The sequence below is a fragment of the Epinephelus lanceolatus genome, chromosome 23, assembly GCF_041903045.1.
Source record: "Epinephelus lanceolatus isolate andai-2023 chromosome 23, ASM4190304v1, whole genome shotgun sequence".
NCBI classification, from domain to species: Eukaryota; Metazoa; Chordata; class Actinopteri; order Perciformes; family Serranidae; genus Epinephelus; species Epinephelus lanceolatus.
In genome coordinates, this window is record NC_135756.1 from 10,012,418 (window position 1) to 10,031,606 (window position 19,189).

The 19,189-nt window shown below is 43.7% G+C and overlaps 2 protein-coding genes across 2 annotated transcripts in view; one reads left to right on the forward strand and one right to left on the reverse strand.

Moving 5' to 3' along the window:
- The window catches only part of ptn (pleiotrophin), a 92,818-nt gene extending 89,305 nt beyond the window's left edge, over nucleotides 1-3,513 (forward strand). The window contains exon 5 of the mRNA XM_033614434.2: nucleotides 2,669-3,513. Within this exon, the coding sequence (XP_033470325.1) occupies nucleotides 2,669-2,724 (56 nt within the window). The 3' untranslated portion in view covers nucleotides 2,725-3,513. The remainder of the gene's footprint in view (nucleotides 1-2,668) is intronic.
- A 3,145-nt stretch (nucleotides 3,514-6,658) lies between these two features.
- The window catches only part of chrm2a (cholinergic receptor, muscarinic 2a), a 122,140-nt gene continuing 109,609 nt past the window's right edge, over nucleotides 6,659-19,189 (reverse strand). Inside the window, exon 3 of the mRNA XM_033614499.2 lies at nucleotides 6,659-19,061. Coding sequence (XP_033470390.1) covers nucleotides 17,512-19,020 — 1,509 coding nt within the window. The 5' untranslated portion in view covers nucleotides 19,021-19,061 and the 3' untranslated portion in view covers nucleotides 6,659-17,511. The remainder of the gene's footprint in view (nucleotides 19,062-19,189) is intronic.

The following is a 19,189-nucleotide window of genomic DNA, read 5'->3' on the forward strand; positions in this document are numbered from 1 at the left end:
TGTGATCATTTTATGTCTTCTTGTAGTTGTTTCTGGTGGTTTTGCACCTCTTTGTAGTGTTTTTATGTCTCTTTGTGAAGTCTTAGTGTTGCTGTGAAACTGTGTTTACTGAAGGCAACAAAAAAAGGTGCGTCGATACAATGGACAACCAAGAAAGGACGGCAGAGGAGACACCCGCATTTTGAGCACCCTTCTTTTTATACACAGATGTCCTAAATAAATTGACATTATGTTGCATTGATCTCAGCCTGTGAACCTTTTTGTGGCTGTCCAGCCCAGCTGCATTGGTGTGCAGGTATTCTCCTCTGCCGTCCTTTCTTGTTTGTTTCTTCAAACCACAAATTCGTAGCATTTGTACGTTACGTAGCAGGTTCATTACAACATTATGTTTTAACAACGCTGCAGTTAACGTGTAGTTAGCTTAAGGCAAAAAATCCACGTGATTATGGTGAGGAAAAGATTATGTCTTGGCTTAAAGTACCTGGTTTGGTGGCTCAAACCCTGCCGGAAAAGCAGCGATAACTACTACGTTCAAGAAGCCCACCCAAGAAGCACGACTGTCAAAAATATTTGTGGCAGCTTTGGTCGCTCTAGTCGCTCATCACGTGAATCACTGAACATTCGATCGTGCTTGTCAATTTAAAGGAGCCGCATAGTTGCTGCTTGCTGTTGTCCAGTCTTTATTTTAATGTCGTTTTACCATGGGTGCAGATCTGATGACAAGTTTGGGGGGGACACAATCAGTTGTGATTTTTTTTTAATTGCACGCGTGCAAATCATGCCCACAGAGCGCTTGAGATTGCCAGCATATTTCACGATTTCATAGAGGCTCTTCACCATCACCAAGTCATTCAAAAAGCACTACAAAGAGAATCATATGCTTACCTTTACTGTTTATTTCTCTTAAACAGCCAGTAGTACATGGAACCAGCTACACCCTCCTTTTCACTGCTTCGCTGTTAGTTAATGCTACTTCTAGTTTCACGATCTCAGGCATGTTATGTCCACTCACGTTCTCATCTCTCGCCTCTCACGGATTCCCATTTCTCCTCATCATCTTCCCTTTCTCCCAGTATATAGGACTACTGTATACATTTGTTCAATTTCAATTATTTAAGCTATTTAGAATTGGGGGGGACAATTTGTGTTTTTCAGAATTTGGGGGGGACATGTCTGCCCCCCCCCCCCCGGGATCTGCACCCATGCGTTTTACGAAATCTGTGTTGATAAAATGCTTTGCTTTGCAGTATGTCATCCCATTCAAACCAAGCAAGGAAGACTTGCATGCTACGTCGCAACATTAGCCTGTAATTCTCTCCTCTATTACTAACATTACACACTTTAAAACTCACCAGACCAACCAACTACCTCCACGACGCAGTCCCAAGCCTCATTCTTTTTATTTCAGTCTCTGTAACTGAACAGTGACACATTATAAAGGACTGAGTGGGCGCAAACGCAAGTAACAAACTTCTTGATATCCATTGTCGGAACAAGTGTGTTGTAGGAACCAAAGTTACATGGCTTGTTGTCTGGGACCGCTTCATTGAAGCATGTCAGCATTCCAAATGGTTGTCGCCAAACTGCGTCAGAGCTCGTTACCATGAAGTTAAACGTGTTTTAACTCTCCTCTGGACACGCTCCGGTTGCTTTGGTCGCCCAAGACGTGCAGCTGACGAACAGGTCGCCCAATTCGCCAGGCTCTCATTGAAAATGAATGACTTCCGCCATTTTGGAAGCTGAACGTACAGTAACTCGGTGAAAACAGCAGCTTTTAGTTTCACTATCTGTGGTGTTAAAACAGCAAAGGGTGTCTAGTGGCTAAAAAGCAGCTAAAAACACAGCGATGTCTCAAAAAAACAAAACTGATTGTGTTGTTTATTGGTTTCAAACGGCAGCTTGGCAGGCGTCTCGCTCAGCTGTTACTGTATCTACCATCCCCTCCACATCCTGATGATGACGTCAGCTCAGATATATTGTCACTTTAGGAACGTTGATATGATTTGTATGGAACGTGCAGATGTAACATGTTCGTGGTTTGCAGAAAAGGCCATGGAAAAGCCTATTTGGCGGCAGGGAATCTCATTTCACTACAAATTGATTTAGGTTTATGTAACCCACAGCTGTCTGCACACACACAGGCGTATTATCAAAGAATAAAAAAGGCAGTTCAGCTCAGAGACACAAATGCATACAGACAAGCACATACACACAAACAGCTCAGCAGATTGACAGTCCAACAAACAGCTAGCCAGGAGCTAGCTAGCCAAACGGCTGCAGGTTGTGCTCTCTTCCTGCTCACCAGAGCGGAGAGGCCGCGAAGCATAGAAGGAGGCCACGGACTGTGTCTTCTGTCATGGCTGCCAGGTACCAATCCACTGTTGCAGGAAGTCGATAAAGCGGTTTTTCATGGGGCATACACCCGGCCACAAATCAATCCCCGGGAGACAGCGGGAGGAGGGACTGCATGCAGCGTCTCAGCACTAAACCTGCACCCTGGCAAAATAAAAAACCAATTAAAACTCATACGCTTGATTATTACAATCTGAAGCGGAGCATATGTGCTCTTCACGGAGACAATGGGATTTGTTTATTTGCAAAAACACCACCTCTGGCAGGGAAAGTGTCAAAGTAAACACCGTCTCTCTCACCGTCTTTTGTCTTGCAGATGCAAAGAAGCAAAAGAAGGAAGGCAAGAAGCGAGAGCGCACCCAAATGGACTGATGAGGCTGTTTGTCCCCGGGAAGGAAGACAGAAGAGGGTGGAGAGACGTCCACTGCCCTATTTCAACACGGTTCCTCTTTGTGTGTCCTGTAGGTTGACAGTAGGAGCCTGTAGAGCTTTGACAAAACCAGTGGAAATATGACTTTTAGTGACAAACATGTTTTACTTTCTCTTCTCTCTAGCACCTGATAAGAAACGACTTGTATGATGTGGTAGGAGACGTAATACTGATGAATAATGAATATGAAAGACGTTTGTTTACTAGCTTTCTCACCTAATGATGTTGTTCCTAGGATTATTTTCTTACAAACAAATTGGATAGGATTTGTTTTACAGTTGCATAGCCTAACTTTAATTTGGAAAACTCTCTGGTCCGTGCCTCGACTTAATGAAGCGTTTTGCGAAAAGTGAAGTTCTAAACATCTTCACTTAATTAATCAGACGTGCATTTGCAATTTTTCCAAGTGTCTCGAGTTAATGGTAACGCTTCCCCCCCGTCTCTCTGTGCTATATGATATTTTTCTTCCATTTCCAGTTAGAGTAAACAGTTAGTTTTGTCTGGAGGCTGCATGAAATAGCAAACTGTACAAGTGTAAAAAAAACTGCGACTGTGTTTAGTGTGTTTTCCTGCTCGCTGCTCTGTTGTACCTCAATTTATACCCGCTGATTTTTACTCTCCAGCTCTTGGCTGTACAAAATTAAAGTCTTCCTGATTGTAGTCCTCAGTTGGAGTTAACATTCCCTTTCTTTCCAAAAATAAAAAAGAATAAAAAAATTAAAGGTAAAAAATGTGTTTGTGTCTCTCACCTTGTGGATCGTCAGCAGAGGAAGAAAACCCATTTAACATGCTGTTAAACTGACGTTAACAGTGGTAGAAGAAATACTCAGATCTTTTATTTAAAGGTCCACTGTGTAAGATTTCTATGTTCTGTTTAGCATGTCGAAAACAAGTGGCTTAGCCACAACAGGCTATTGTGTGCTCACCATTTTTCTCTTGTAACTTAAGCACCACAGGTCAGTTGTACATAACACCATAAGTCAAAATTTTCCTTAAAGTCCTAGTTAAGGTGTCTTCAAAATAGAATTGGTTGCTGGAGTCGAAGAAAAAATAATTGAATTCACTGGGCAGACTGCCGGCGAATTTTAAGGTGGAACATTAACTTGTAATGTTACTCAATGCATGAGTTCCATTACTTAAGTTTTTATTGTCTCTCTTGGGTGACATACACTTTTAGTGATGAGTGAATCTTCAAACGTATAAATATATAAATATATTCATTTCCACCAGATCCTCACTCGGAGAAAAAGAAAGCATCATGGAGCATTGTTCCTGTGGGCTACAGCAACACTAAACCCCTGAGCTTGCCTGAGAAGGACCAATGCACAAACCAAATATTTTTTAAATATCCCATGGAGAGAGACTCACTGCAGCCTGTTCTATTTTGGTTTCAGATAGCAGTGAGTGACAACAACCCCGCCCACATTTAAGAGCACTGTTTGTGGTGGAAACACTAGGGTCTAGGTAGACTCAGTAGACTCAGTCAGTCTTTAGACGCTTTGCTTAACTAAAGACTGATGTCTTTCTCCCTGATTTTGTGTTTAGATGGGCGGATACAATTTCAGAGTTTAAAAAAACTCCCTACGTTGCAGAACCAATAGTAAATCTGCAGGGCGGTCCTTCGGTGGCTCGCTGAACTCTTGTGCTCATAAACATAGTCCCACTAGAAACACGTGTAGCGGTACAAAATGGCTCAGCCGTGCTCGCAGAAGACGCCGTCAAAGTTAGTGGATGTTTGTCGCGTTTGCGGTGACACATTCTCACCAACTAAAAGAAACAAACATAAGCTTTTACAAGGCCATGACTCATCTGTCCGGCCGGACTATAACGTTAGAGGGAATCGCCTTGTTGTTTACAAATACTTCCGGGTAGAAAACCAGCAGAGCTTTTAGCTACATATATATATATAGCCTATATATCACATTTTTCACATCACTGTATCACCGTTTAGACTAATCCAATGTTTGTAAAGTCTATACACACAATGATTGAACAAACATTACTATTTCTGTGTGCACGTTTAGCTGGGCTAACCGTTAGCTGTTAGCCCTGTTAGCCATTAGCGGTGTCTGTAATAGGTAATAAGTCATTAAATGGTCCGTGAAAAAAATATTTTTTCCAGCGGATATCTTAGTTACAACATGATTGAGCTAGCAAAGCAGTTTTGTGTTGCTATGTGTGGTATTTATTCAGTTTTGGGAAATCACGATGTCTAGAAAGCATCAGTGGCTGCAGCTGACAGGGACAGCTAACAGCAGCAGCAAAGCTACAACAGGACGTCATCTGTTAAAAGCTTCCCGTTGTCGGATACGACATGAAACTACTCCACTTAGCTCAATCATGTTGTAACTAAGACATCCACTGGAAAAATATTTTCTTCACGGATGAGCACACGTTTGATAAAACGGAGTTTAATCTCTCGGCATCCATTTTCAAGCTCTCTGTGTGTTTGTTTCCTTGCGGACGAGAAAAGGGGGAGCGCACATTTCCGAGAAGGCGTGTCCTTTTCAAAAATGCAAGAGGCGTTGCTTTGTTGCCGGCCGTTTTCGCCGGTGTGTTAAACACACTTTAGAAAGGAGTGTCTATCAGAAGGCGGAGATCTCTGATTGTCTGGTGGCGAGACTAGGGTCTAGGTACCATGTCTGAAGGGTTACTGTTGGTTCCAAAGGTACCATACTGAAACTATTTGGTGGAAACAGGTCTATACATAAGACAGATGTTGCTACTGAGGCTGTTTGACATCAGCATGTCTTCGTAATATCGCTCTGCTCCAGCACAAAATCCGGCAAAACAATTATGTTGCCATGGCTACGCATCAGTGTGGACTTAAAATGATGTTAGATTCAGGGGGATAAGTTGGTTTCTAATGATTGAATCCGCTTTTACGTCTGGAACCTCCCGTCTACAACGGGCTTGAGACGTGCCCTCGTTGAGGGCTTGGCTCAGATTCCGAAGTCACTCTCTTATCCTGAGGCCTCCTTAAGAAATCTGATCCCGTTTGATTCGGTTGTGGGAATGACCGCATGCCTTTGCTGACGTCGACCCCTGATTGATTAGGGAAAACTGATCCTCTCCGCCACAGAAATCGGTTAGTGTGGACGCAATGTCAGACTGAAGATGGAAACGGAGTGTATCGAGCTGACAGTTCTGTTGATCTCATATCAGGCAATCAAATCAGAGCTTTCACCAAACATTTTCATGGGGGAGGTTCCTCCCCGTCCCCCCGTAGAGGCCTGGGCTAAGGCCCCGATCACACAGAAAGGTTTTAGCAGCTGGAGGTGACTTTTCGTAATTGTTTGTAATGAGACACATTTCTACACTCTGAACTCCTCGAGCTGAAAAAAGGAGCCACACATCATCTCATCATTTTTCTCATTGTCCAATCAGATTATTTGAGAGGCGGGCCTTCTCTCGTGACAATAAGTTTACAGTTGGTAAACAATGGAGGAGAAACTGGTGGTAGTGGTTGCTGGATACCCAGAGCTATACGGCCTGACGATAGACAGCAGGTTGTCAAACTGCCTCTGAGTCATCCTAAAATATGTCTGGAAACAGCCGTCATGGAGGAGAAGCTCCTGGACCAACTGGTGGTACTCCCCATGACCCACCCTCTTTGTTAGGGTCTCATGTACCCACACAGATCTCTGTGTCCCTGTGAAAGCCTCTCACCCTCAACCAGAGCTACAGCAAGTATCCTCTGCCTCAACAGTCTGGGAACTAGATACTTACTGTGAAATAAATAAAATTCCTAAATTCATAGTAGATTGATTACATAGAAGGCAACCTGCAAAACGCTTTCTGTATGATCCAGGCTTAAGTCCCCCATGTCCTTAAATCCTAGCGACGTCCTTCACACACTCAAAAGCTCCAAAAAAATTTAAAACACATTTCATATATTTTTATTTGAATTTCATTCTGAGAGAATATGGCACAATGTAACCACTTAATGCAGTTCATCTTACAGTGTCATAGGTGGCCAGTGATAGTAACACTCAGATTCATTGTCCAGAACAAATAATCAATCAAGAATGCATCAAAAAATGAAATCAATACCATTGTTACTGTACAGGAAGTATCATAGTGGGGAGAAGAGGAGGAGGAGGAGGAGGAGGAGGAGGAGGAGGAGGGGGAGGGGGAGGAGAATAAATGAGGGGTTCTTTGGGGGAGGAAACATTCAGATAGTAGCTATTAAAGACGTGTATGTACATTTCAAATGTACCGCATCCGAATTACATATAATTTATCATCATATAGATATATACAATGCAAACAATAGACTGTAAAATTGATTTTTCCTATTGCGAAGAGAAGCCACAAGCCACAGTGAGTGAATACACAATGAACATCTACATACGTAAGCAAATGAAAAATGAACACTTGTATGTACATTTAACACTTGCAGCAGGCTACTGAGTTTACTTCTTTTTTTTTTTTTTTTCTTCATTTTTCTGTTTGCTGATTTTGTTTTAAACGTTAATCTCGACCCTTGAAGTTCAGAGCGGGTCAAACAACTCAAACATCAACACTGTGGGTGCTCCACAAAAGAAGAAAAAAAACTTTTCCCCAGGATGTTAAAATTGCAAAAGTTAGAAAGTGTGTCCAGTAAGATATCAGACGGCCAGCTTCTTCCCCAGGTGAGTGTGAGGCCTCATAAATTTACAGGTGAAATCAGAATGAAGCCCTTGCCTCCGGCCTTCGGGCCTTCGTCACTGGAAACTACTCTCAGCTTTTGTCCTCCTCTGAGTTTCCAGGTTTGCTCTTTTATCCCCCTTTCTGGCTGCAAAAGTCACTCCTGCGATCTTGGACGCTGCTCCGAAAGTTGAAAAGTTTGAATCCAGTCGCTCTTTTTGCAAGGCGAGAATCCATTTCTTTGCAAATCATGCCTCCAGAAATGCACATATATTTATACCTCCTGCTCTTATAATCATATTCTCTTTGAAACACACTTAATATTCATATCTTTATAGATTTTAAATTACAATTTGAATTCCAAACCCACATAAAAGAAACTCTCTGGCTGTACACTGATCATATTTTAATCTGTAATATTACATGTGTATTTGTACAGTGATAAAACAAACAGTTTTACTAAGTGTGTGTACAAAATGTACAATATAATGTACAGTATGTATTCCAGTACCACGCAGAGCTGAGTCTAAGTGAGTCTTTGGAAGCCTGTTGCTATTGAAAGACTTGTTTAAAGAGGAAGGAGAGATGACAGAGAAATAGACAATCACACTGTGTGCGTCTTCCCTGATGTGTGCCGTGATATTTTGTCCAATCGGATGTCTTCATGCTGAGGAGTTTAGAAGAAAATAAAACACCGCACAGCAAGCTGCATGCTCACTCACACACACACACACACACACACACACACACACACACACACACACACACACACACACAAATGACAGCACTGTTCTCTGTATATTGGCAGACACACATGGGAAATTTCCCATATGTAAAATTGAATGCACACACACACACTCACACCTGACACACACACACACACACACACACACACACACACTCACACACACACACACACGTATTGGATGGAAAATCAACCAAAGTAGCCTGCTGTGCCTCCTGGATAGTATTGAAATATGTCACTGCTGTGACTGTATACTGTACAGTTTCTGATGAATTACCCCAAAAGGCATCGAGATGATGATTTCAGATTGTTCAGTCCAAACTTTCATTGCCTCTGCAATCAGACGGTGGCTGTTAAGATGGAAACTATGGGAGCTCAGAGCTGAGGAACACAATATCTCCAACAAACAAGTTTATTTAAAAGGCAGAACATGCTCTTCAACGTGCATCACACCGCAGCGTCATCATGGACGAATTACTGAGCACATCTATTGGGCACAGGCCTAGGGGCCCAAAGTGTCAGGGGCCCCTCTGGCCTTCAATTGCAAAATGTCTCTTAAATCAACACATACTGACCAGAAAGAGACTCAAAATGACCACAAAGAGACACAAAGGAGCTGCAAAGAGAGAAAATATGACTACTTAAAAGGGGCAAAACAAGCACAAAGGGGAACAAAACGACCAAAAAAGACACAAAATAACCTCAAAGAGATGCAAAAGAACCTCAGACAGAAACAAAATGGCCTCAAGGAGACATAAAATGACCAAAGGAGACACAAAATGACCCAAACAAGATACAAAATGGCCTCAAAGAGACACCGAATGACCAAAGAAAACCCCAAAATTACCTCAGAGACACAAAATGACCTCAAAGAGACAAAAATAGCCTCATAGAGACACCAAATGACCAAAGAAAACCCAAAAATTACCTCAAAGAGACAAAAATAGCCTCATAGAGACACCAAATGACCAGAGAAGACACCAAATGACCTCAAAGAGACAAAAATAGCCTCAAAGAGACACCAAATGACCAAAGAAAATCCAAAAATGACATCAAAGAAGACACAAAATAACCTCAAAGAGACAAAAATAGCCTCAAAGAGACACCAAATGACCAAAGAAGACACCAAATGACCAAGGAAAACCCAAAAGTTACTTCAAAGAGACACAAAATAACCTCAAAGAAACATAAAATGACCAAAGAAGACACAAAATGGCCTTAAAGAGACACCGAATGACCAAAGAAAACCCCAAAATTACCTCAGAGACACAAAATAACCTCAAAGACACACAAAATGGCCTCAAAGAGACAAAAAATAGCCTCAAAGAGACACCAAATGACCAAAGAAAACCCAAAAATTACCTCAAAGAGACAAAAAAATAATCTCATAGAGACACCAAATGACCAAAGAAGACACAAAATGGCCTTAAAGAGACACATAACCACTACGAAGACACACAAACCACTAAAAAGAGCCAAGACAACCACAAAATCTATGTGTTTTGCCCCTACGTTGAAGAGGTGGTGGGGCCCTTTTCCATATCTGTGCCCAGGGGCCCCCTGTCTCATAATCCGCCCGTGAACAGCATCTACACCTTCCAGCACGGACAGACACAACAGGGATTTCAGGGTAAAAGAGCAATTTGTTTATGTTACTCTGGATAAGGCACTTCAAATTGCTCCGTACAATCTGGCGATATATGTTTATATATTTTTCTGTCTGATAAAATTCTCCCAGCATGCACAGGCTGCATGCACACGATTGCTGAGATTATTCCCGGCAACGGCCCCAAGAGTGAATCCAGGGAAACCTTGAATTTGAAGTCGTCTCTGATAAACGTTGCATGTCATATGTACTCCGTAAAAGGAGTTTAGCCCTTTGACATAAGCCGTATGAAGAGGAGCCCAGCTAGCTCTGACGGCACATTATGATTTGTTGATGACAATGGAGACAATGTTTATTTTAGTCACATGAGACAGATAATCACAATGCATGTTCTGTACATGAGCATGTGTGCATTGTGGTTGTAATACCCACAAAGTGAGAGACGGTGGATCCACAACATGAGAATGAGACGCAATAAAAGCGCAGGAGGGATGGTAAACAGTGCTGTATCACACTGTGTTTACACCAGGCGGCAGGATTCGTCTGGGACTCTCAAATTCCTGCAGCAGAACCCTTGGCTGACCTGCAAGGAATGGCTGTGACTTCTCCAAACATGGTCCACATGCAGTGATCCTCTAGCTTTGGATTTTGTCACTGACAAGCCCCCACCTTGTCCTCCCCCGTCTTCCCTCTCTATCAATCCCCTGTATGAGTATCCATGACGACAAAGACAAGCTTATCTGTTTCATACGTACAAAGTGTACACCTCAGGGGCTATCAGCTACTCTCCTCCCTCACATGCATGACAGCCGTTCTCCTTCGCTGTCAACAAACAGCCCCTCCTGTTCTATCATAAGCCCACATTCTCTCACATCATCCACGTCCTCCTCAACAACGCCTGATACAAGAACGTCTTTTTGTTCTCATCTGTCCAACGACTTGGCAACAGCCGCGGGGAGAGCGGATCGGTTTATGAGAACTTTGTTCCTGATGTTTAAAGTGCATGCCGAGCAGATAGCAACAGCGAACACTTTTGTTTTTTAGATGCACCTCTGCGCTTTTCCCGCTCCAGGGAGGTGATAAACTGCCATCACCTTCCATCAAACACCCGAGCAGCTGCTCAAACCGGGACCCCCGGACCACCGCTCGAGCTGCGAGCCACTTACTCTCCTGCTGGTATCACTCAAACGACAGCTTAGCAAAGATTAATCAGATATTCTGGAAGGCTCTCTACCCACTACTGAGATGTGTGACGGATGTCAGACAGACATGGCTCCACTTATCACCGTGACGGATGGTTGGATGTCGAACTTGGATGGATGCCTCAGTTCCTGCTGTAACTGCTCGGGTAGATAAACATGGACCATCCACATGTACTGCACGTGCAGCAGTGGTGGAAAGAACATTTACTCAAATAACACAAATCTGAAGGTGGCCAATAGTTGTGTAGTGGTCACCAGTATTGTGGGGATGTACATCACCAACTGGAGCTAAAGAAGGCAGAGTTGTGTTACATGATTAGTGGGCATAAATCCAGAGAAAACCAACACATTCTCACTCCGACCTCGTCATGTATCGATGTCTTGGTCGTGGACTTTCCGCGTCCAGACACAACATGAAAGGTACCCTGGGTGCGTTGGTTCTTGACGTTCTTGGACGCTGTGTCAAGCATTGTCTTCTTCCAAAATACACTTCTGTTTTCACAGGAAATATACTGTTTACATACAGTCTCTTTCAAAATAAAGATTTTTCCGAACGCACGTAGTTAGGTTTAGGAAAAAAGAACAGGGTTTAGCTTTATAATCTTACGGGACACTGCTCTCCCAGGTGAAAGTCTGTGTTTGTTGGACCCATCCACCACCCCTCCTGCCTGCCCTACTTGGACTTTCGTCACCTTAACTTTCCTTCTTGTCCCATGGCGTTTCCCCCTGACACCGCCAAACACCTTTAAATTATAACAGCGACTGGCCGCGTATCATGCTGACGTGAAAGGATGACTTTGTTCGTAAGTGACTGATACCGCAAGTCACTGCCTGAGTGCTGGATTTCGACGGCTTCAGAGTGAGACCAGGTTGAGAAAGCAGGTCCCCTCTGCTGTGTTACTGTTCCTCATTTTCACATGTATATCCATAACTTTTTGGCTCGACCACGACAGCTGCTCCAGCACTGTAGCACTATCAATGCTAGAGCAAACGTCTATGAGTCCAATGAGTTGCAGCTTCCTGTTTCAAATTAGAGGCCCTTGTTTCAAATTAAATGATTAATTGGCTACTGATGTTTTCTTGTGCACAGCTATCGTCATTATATTGGTCTTTAAATATCCACTGGGCGGCAGGGTGGTGCAGTGGTCACCTCACAGCAAGTGTGGGGGAGCCCTTCTGTGCGGAGTTTGCATTTTCTTCCCGTGTCAACAGGGTTTCCTCCAGGTGCTCCAGCTTCCTCCCACAGTCCAAAGACATGCAGGTTAACTGGTGACTCTAAATTGTCCGTAGGTGTGAATGTGAGTGTGAATGGTTGTCTGTCTCTATGTGTCAGCCCTGTGATAGTCTGGTGACCTTTCCAGGGCGAACCCTGCCTCTCGCTTAATGTCAGCTGGGATAGGAAAATGAATGAATATCTATATATATATATATATATATATCTATTGGTCGACCACTACTATGTAGACATGATGAAACAGATTAGCTGTGTTTTTGACAGTTAAACAGAGGGCCCCATTAAGTAGAATTATAAATGCAGCAGGGGTGGAGCCAGATGTTGTAAACATCGGGGGCTCAGCCCAACCCCCTCAGGAGATTTTTTGTGCTATTTACAGCAGCTTTATGCACTATTTTTCAAGCCATCTGAGAAAATAGAACACATAAAAATCTGTTTATCATTTGGGAAAAAAATATAGAGTGGGGCTTTTCAACCTGTTTTGCCCGGGGGTCACATTTGCAAAATGACAATTAATAAACGGACATTAAACATATTGTTCAGTATATATAATGAATGAATTGCCTCTTTTCAACATTCTGATGTTAACTGTCCCCACTTATCTCTGCCAAAAGGGAAATTCAGTCATAGCAGCCCTGCACAGATCAGGTACATGCAGGGGTGTTTCTGAAACTCTGTTGAGGGGGTCGGGGGCACTTTATTTTTTGATAGATAAGCACAATTCACATCATTTTTAAATACATTCTGGCATCTTATTAACACTCAAATTACAAAAAAATCCCAGTGTGATTTAATTTATTTCCACTGTGAATTAGAAAATAGTCAGTCGGCCAGCCGGCACCCCATCTGGCCCGCAGTCCGAGGTTCACTGCTGTAGAGCCTACATCCTGTTTTGTATCTTATTGTTCTCCAGCTGTCTTCATCATTCTGAAACCACAACACAGCGAATACTGAGGATGACTAATTTTCACTCCTGCCACCTAAAAAGAGGCAAAAACTGTCTGATGTTGCTATTTTTAAGTTACATAACAGGTAGGGTAGCAATTTGGTGTAAACAGCATCCTGACACCTGTTTTTGTTTTACTATGCTGGAGTGGAGTTCATAAAATAAATGTTGAGCTGATGAGTCTGCCACATGTGAGTCCATGCTGAAATAATCTGGGCTGCTCTGATTGCAAATTAAGGATCCCCAACAAGCAAATGTGGTCTTCAGTTGTCTGAAGTGAATATTAGATGCATCTCAACCTTCTGGTATTCTAACATTTACCATTTAGCTGCAGGTTGCCAGTAAAGAAATGTAAATGTCAGTGTGTTCGCTTTATGCAAAACTGTGACTCATTTCTGTGACTGCAGCTTCAAAATCTGAATGCACGTGCAAGGATGTTCTATCCTGCACATATAGGAGCTCTGCAGTGTAATATAGCAGGAAGGAAGGCAGGAGAAAGAATTAATAATAGAGCAAGCTGATGAATATATATGTGTGATATTTACATTACATTCATGACCTCATATATGAGGTAGAGACTATAACAGGATCAGGACTGAGCGGAGCACTAAATAGGGCATGGGTACGTCGTATGCAAGTCCAAGCTGAGCGTGTAATGGGCAATCTTTAATCTCAAATGTAGGTGTTCCACGTCGTCCCGTAATCTGATCAGCCTCATGGTGAGTGTTCATTATAGGATCTGTCCCAGATCTCTGTTTAAGGAGCTGTTGGGTGCGGGCATAATTCTTCGCAGAGCTCCCCCACCAGCCGCCGTGGCAACCTCCTGATGACAAACGCTCCTGAATATTCATCACTGCAACTGGTGAGCATACATTAATGTAACTGAGAATTGTCTAATAGGTTGAAATGATGGATGACACGCATGGATGCACAGAACATGTACAGTAAATTGGTTTTCTTATTTCTCTTCCAATTAAACTAAGCACAGCTATTCATTATGTTTAAGTGTATAATGATTTACATGTAATTAATAAACATGAATTCTCAAGTGAAAAAAAAGGAGATGGGTTACAAAATGTGAACGGTAAAGACGCGGTAATAGCCCTTATTGAAATCACAGGGTCACGACCTGTGATCAGAAGTAAACTCCACTCCTGGAGCAAACACACGTCAGCATGTATACCCACACACAAGAGCTCCCACACACACATACACACACAGCTCCTCACAATCATCATCAGTACAGTGTGTACAGTACACGCCGTGACATCAGTCTACTAATCAGCAGAATCATATGATGTCTCCCACTCATCCACACACACCAAAAGAAAAACACACTACACAATGCCTTCCCACAGACTGTACAAAGCCACAGCTCTGAGCTCCAGCCACCTGTTTCACTCGCAGAGTAGGAAGGTTCTTAGCAGTGACAGCAAACACAGGCATCTTAATAACCACCATGAAATAAACATCAGACATCTTGTCAGCGGTTGTAAAAGCTGACGTGACATGATGTGAATGGCTGGCGAATCAAAGAGAGCGACTGAACAATCTTTTTTTGTCCATTTAGTCAAAACTCCTGTTGTTTGTTATTCTTACAGCTATTTGGTTATTTTCTGTCATGTTACATGGAAGTTTGAACTAAGTGAGTTTTCTACTGTGGAAACCAAAAATGTGAAAACAGCAAGTTGTGGATTTAAGGTGGTTACATGAGGGACTATTTCTTGGCCTCATGGTGAAAACAAGACTTCAGGAGATTTTGGCAATTCATCCATTTTCATTTGCTTATCCGAAGCCGGGTCGTGGGGGCAGCAGGCCAAGCAAAGCACCCCAGATGTCCCTCTCCCCAGGCACTCTTTCCAGCTCCTCCTGGGGGACCCCGAGGCGTTCCCAGGCCAGATGAGATATATAATCCCTCCAGCATGTTCTGGGTCTGCCCCGGGGCCTCCTATCAGTGGGACGTGCCTGAAACACCTCTAACAGGAGGCACCCAGGAGGATCCTGATCAGATGCCTGAACCACCTCAACTGACCCCTTTCGAAGGAGGCTCTACTCCGAGCTTTCTCCTCACCCTATGTCTAAGGCTGAGCCCAGCCACCCCACTTGTATCTGCGATTCTTTCGGTCACTACCCAGAGTTCATGACCACAGGTGAGGGTTGGGACGTAGATGGACCGGTAAATCGAAAGCTTCGCCCTCTGGCTCAGCTCCCTCTTCACCACAACGGTCTGGCACAGTCCCTGCATCACTGCAGAAGCTGCACCAAACCGCTGATCCATTTCACGCTCCATTCTACTGTCACCCATGAACAAGACCCCGAAATACTTTAACTTAAATCTTATAAAACCACAATTTGTTGTTTTGCACTTTGGTTATTTTACACATACAACATGTGAGATATAGCGAGTTACTAGGAATAGGAAAGTGAAGCATTCTTTCAGGGTGATGTCGCCATTTCTGGAGGATATGCTTCCATAGCTACAGTAGCTGCTGGTCTAATTATCGTTCATCAGAAATGTATAATATATTAGAAAATTGAAGTTACTTAATGACATGGATCCTTAAAGATCTTGACAGCTTGCCACCCTTTACAATCACTGCTGTCTACCTGGTGTTTGGTGACAGCGCCTTCCCCAGTCAAACCCCAGAGTACATGACCTTCAGATCTACAAGCCACACTACACAATCAGACAAAAGATAGCTCATGTTATACTAAGTGAATGCTATAAAACATTGGCTAATCATGAATAATTGATCTACCAGTATCTAGAAAAGTGAAACACATAACATTAGCCTACCTTTGTGTCTGACTGTATTCACTGAAGAGTGTTTTGTTTAACAATTCTTTTTGACACTTTCACTGAACAACCACGGACGGCACTCTGACCCTGATCCTCTGTAGAGGTGCAGGTAGACTAAGCTGTTTTTAAGTAGCTAGGCCAGTTGTTGCCGCCTGCTCTGAGTCTTTATGCTAAGCTCATTTCTAAAGACATGAATAGGATCAATCTTCTCATGTAACTCTTGGGAAGACAGCGAATAAGCATATTTCCCAAACTGTCCCACTCTTCCTTAAATCAAAGCGGGGGTTTATTCTCTCGTAGGATCCAATTTAGTGGTTGAGTATCCACTAATGTCTGGGCTATAAACAGTTGTCTGCATATACATGCAGATTCTGTAGGCGACCGGCAAAGATTTTGGTATGGGACACATTGTGGTTTCTGTTTTAAGCTGATTAGTATTGGCCAATCACATTTGAGTGGTAGGTAAACTTTCTATTTGGAAGTCTATTAGAAGATCTAATGGTAAAACTCTTCTCAGTGAGGACTGTGTAGCCAGTGAGCACAAACACATCTGCATTGATCTCCATTGTTTTGGAGTGGAGACAGAACTTTGGAGACGGATAATTGGCCAAATAAAAGCACCCTAACCACCTGCATGGTTAAACGGCCGAGTACAGAAAGCATCTTTTGTAATGTGGCTGAAGTGCAGCTTTAATATATTCATATATCTATTATGTATTAATGGATACTCATTCCCACAGGGGCTCATTGGTAGATGGGATAGCTTCCAACCCTGATGTGACCACATAAGAGGCAATCTGTGTTCGCTGCCCCACTTTATTCTACATGTCGCTGGTTGGAAGTGCCATGATGAGGATCACAGACAGACAGAAAGAAGGCAGGCTGAGAGGGGCACACATGAGTGTACGCACGCACTCCGAGCCGGCACACACCCACATGTGGGCTCACATTAATACTGAGTATACACTGATATGTACAGTTATCTACAGGTATCTTCACTGAACTTCAAACTTCTGAGGTTTGTAAATTCAGTCAGCCCTATTTTCCCATTTGAAGTCTTGTGTTTTCATACAGCGCAGATCTTCCTCCGCTCTTTATCTTTCCTCATTTTTTTTTATCAGCTCGGTGTCATTCCCAAGTGCTCCCTGCTTTACACGCCCTCGCTTTTTCGAGCCAAGTCGAACTGAATTTTTCACAACCTTCCCTAATCTATGCTGCTTCTGCACGACACGTCTCAACGCAACTGGCGTGAGTTGGATTTGTGTAAAGTGCTACAACTGGTTATTGAGAGAGAAACTGGAAAACAAAAGGATAAAATGATGGAAAGTAATTTCAGATGTTCTCTTGCAGTCTTCATCACACTCACAGACCGCTTTCACACACACACACACACACACACACACACACACACACACACACACACACACACACATATATATATATATATATATATATATATATATATATATATATATATTACACACACACACACACACACACACACACACACACACACACACACACAGGGCAAATCATACTTCGACTCTTCCCCCTAAGTGGCCCATATTCATCTGGCTGACCGAATGTTTTTATACTGACAGAGAAGAAGATGTTTGAATGTCTTTTTGAATGTGACGTTGCACAGGGCGTAGCAGGCCGGGTTGATGGTGCTGTTGATGTAGCACAGCCAGTAGCCAATAGTCCACACTGTGCTGGGGATGCAGCTGGAGCAGAAGGTGTTAATAAGTACCATCACATTGTAAGGAGTCCAGGTGGCAACGAAAGCCACCAGGATGGCCATTATGGTGCGGGTCACTTTTTTCTCCCGTGATGGTGGCCCTTTCTTCTTCTTGTTGGGGGGTTGTTTTGTCATCTTTACGATCTTGCGCGCCACGTGATTCTGCCGCTCGGTGGCTGGGACGATCTCGACGGTGGCGTTGGACGGTGTGTAGCAGTCACCCTTGGGTGATTTCGTCTTGATTTTGATGCAGGTCAGCTTGGAGCCCCCTGCCTTGGCTCGCTGACGTGGGAGTGGCTGGCTCGTCTCGGCGCTGGAGTTAGCAGTGGAGGCTGCCGCCTCCTCGTCCTTCTGATTGGACGCAGCCACGCTGCCGGATGTTGAATCATTGGAGCTCTCCTTCTCCTCCCCAGCAGCGCAGTTGTCCCTCGCCGTGTCGTCAGCTTCGGTTTCTCCCTCAGCAGTGGTCGAGGAAGGCCCCTTGCCGTTTTGCAGTTTTCCATCATGCTGGTTGGCTCCATCCTCAGCATTCTGGCTCTGGGAGCGGCCTGTGTCCTCCCCTGGTACGTTGTTATTGTTGGGTTTTGGTACGTTGTTACTCCGCTGGCCAGGCGACACAGGCTCTGGATTGGCTCCTGATGGCTTGCGGTTTTCCTTCTTCACACGGCTTTTGCTCGCTCTGGAGATCTGCCAGTACAGCTGAATCATGATGATGACAGGCAGGTAAAAGGCGGCGATGGCGGTGCCAAAAGTGACTGCAGCATTAGAGAAGAACTGGATGTAGCATTCCTTCTCAGGCACTGTCCGCCCACCAACAATGAACTGCCAGAACAGGATGGCTGGGGCCCAGAGGATGAAAGACAGGACCCAGGCTGCTGCAATCATCATTCCTGCCATCTTGGTGGTCCTTTTGACAGGGTAGCTGAGGGGCTTGGTGACACAGAAGTATCTGTCAAAGCTTATGATGAGAAGATTCATGACAGATGCGTTGCTGACAACGTAGTCCAAGGCTAACCACAGGTCACACACCACCGGGCCCAGGGGCCAGTACCCCATTACAATGTAGACTGTGTACAAGTTCATAGAGCACAGTCCGATAATTAGATCAGCACATGCAAGGCTGAATAAAAAATAGTTGTTGACAGTCTGTAAGTTCCTATTAACTTTGATGGAAAGCATGACCAGGATATTTCCAATAACTGTAACCAAGCTGAGGGAACCGGCCACCAACACGATGAACACCACCTCCACAGTCTTGTAGGCGCTCTTGCTCTCTTCCACCACTTCTGTGCTGTTGCCTTCAGAGGCATTCCAGTAGGTGAAATTGAATACATCCATGGCATTTGGTCTTGTATTGCCACCTCCTACTCACATGGAACCTACAAAAGAGAAGAGAAGAGACGATTTGTAATTAGGTGCAAAAGATGACTTTGTCTGCTTCAGCTTTTGAGTCATTGAATGGCGTATTTATTAGGGTCATGGGTAAAGCACAGTTGTATCATGCTAT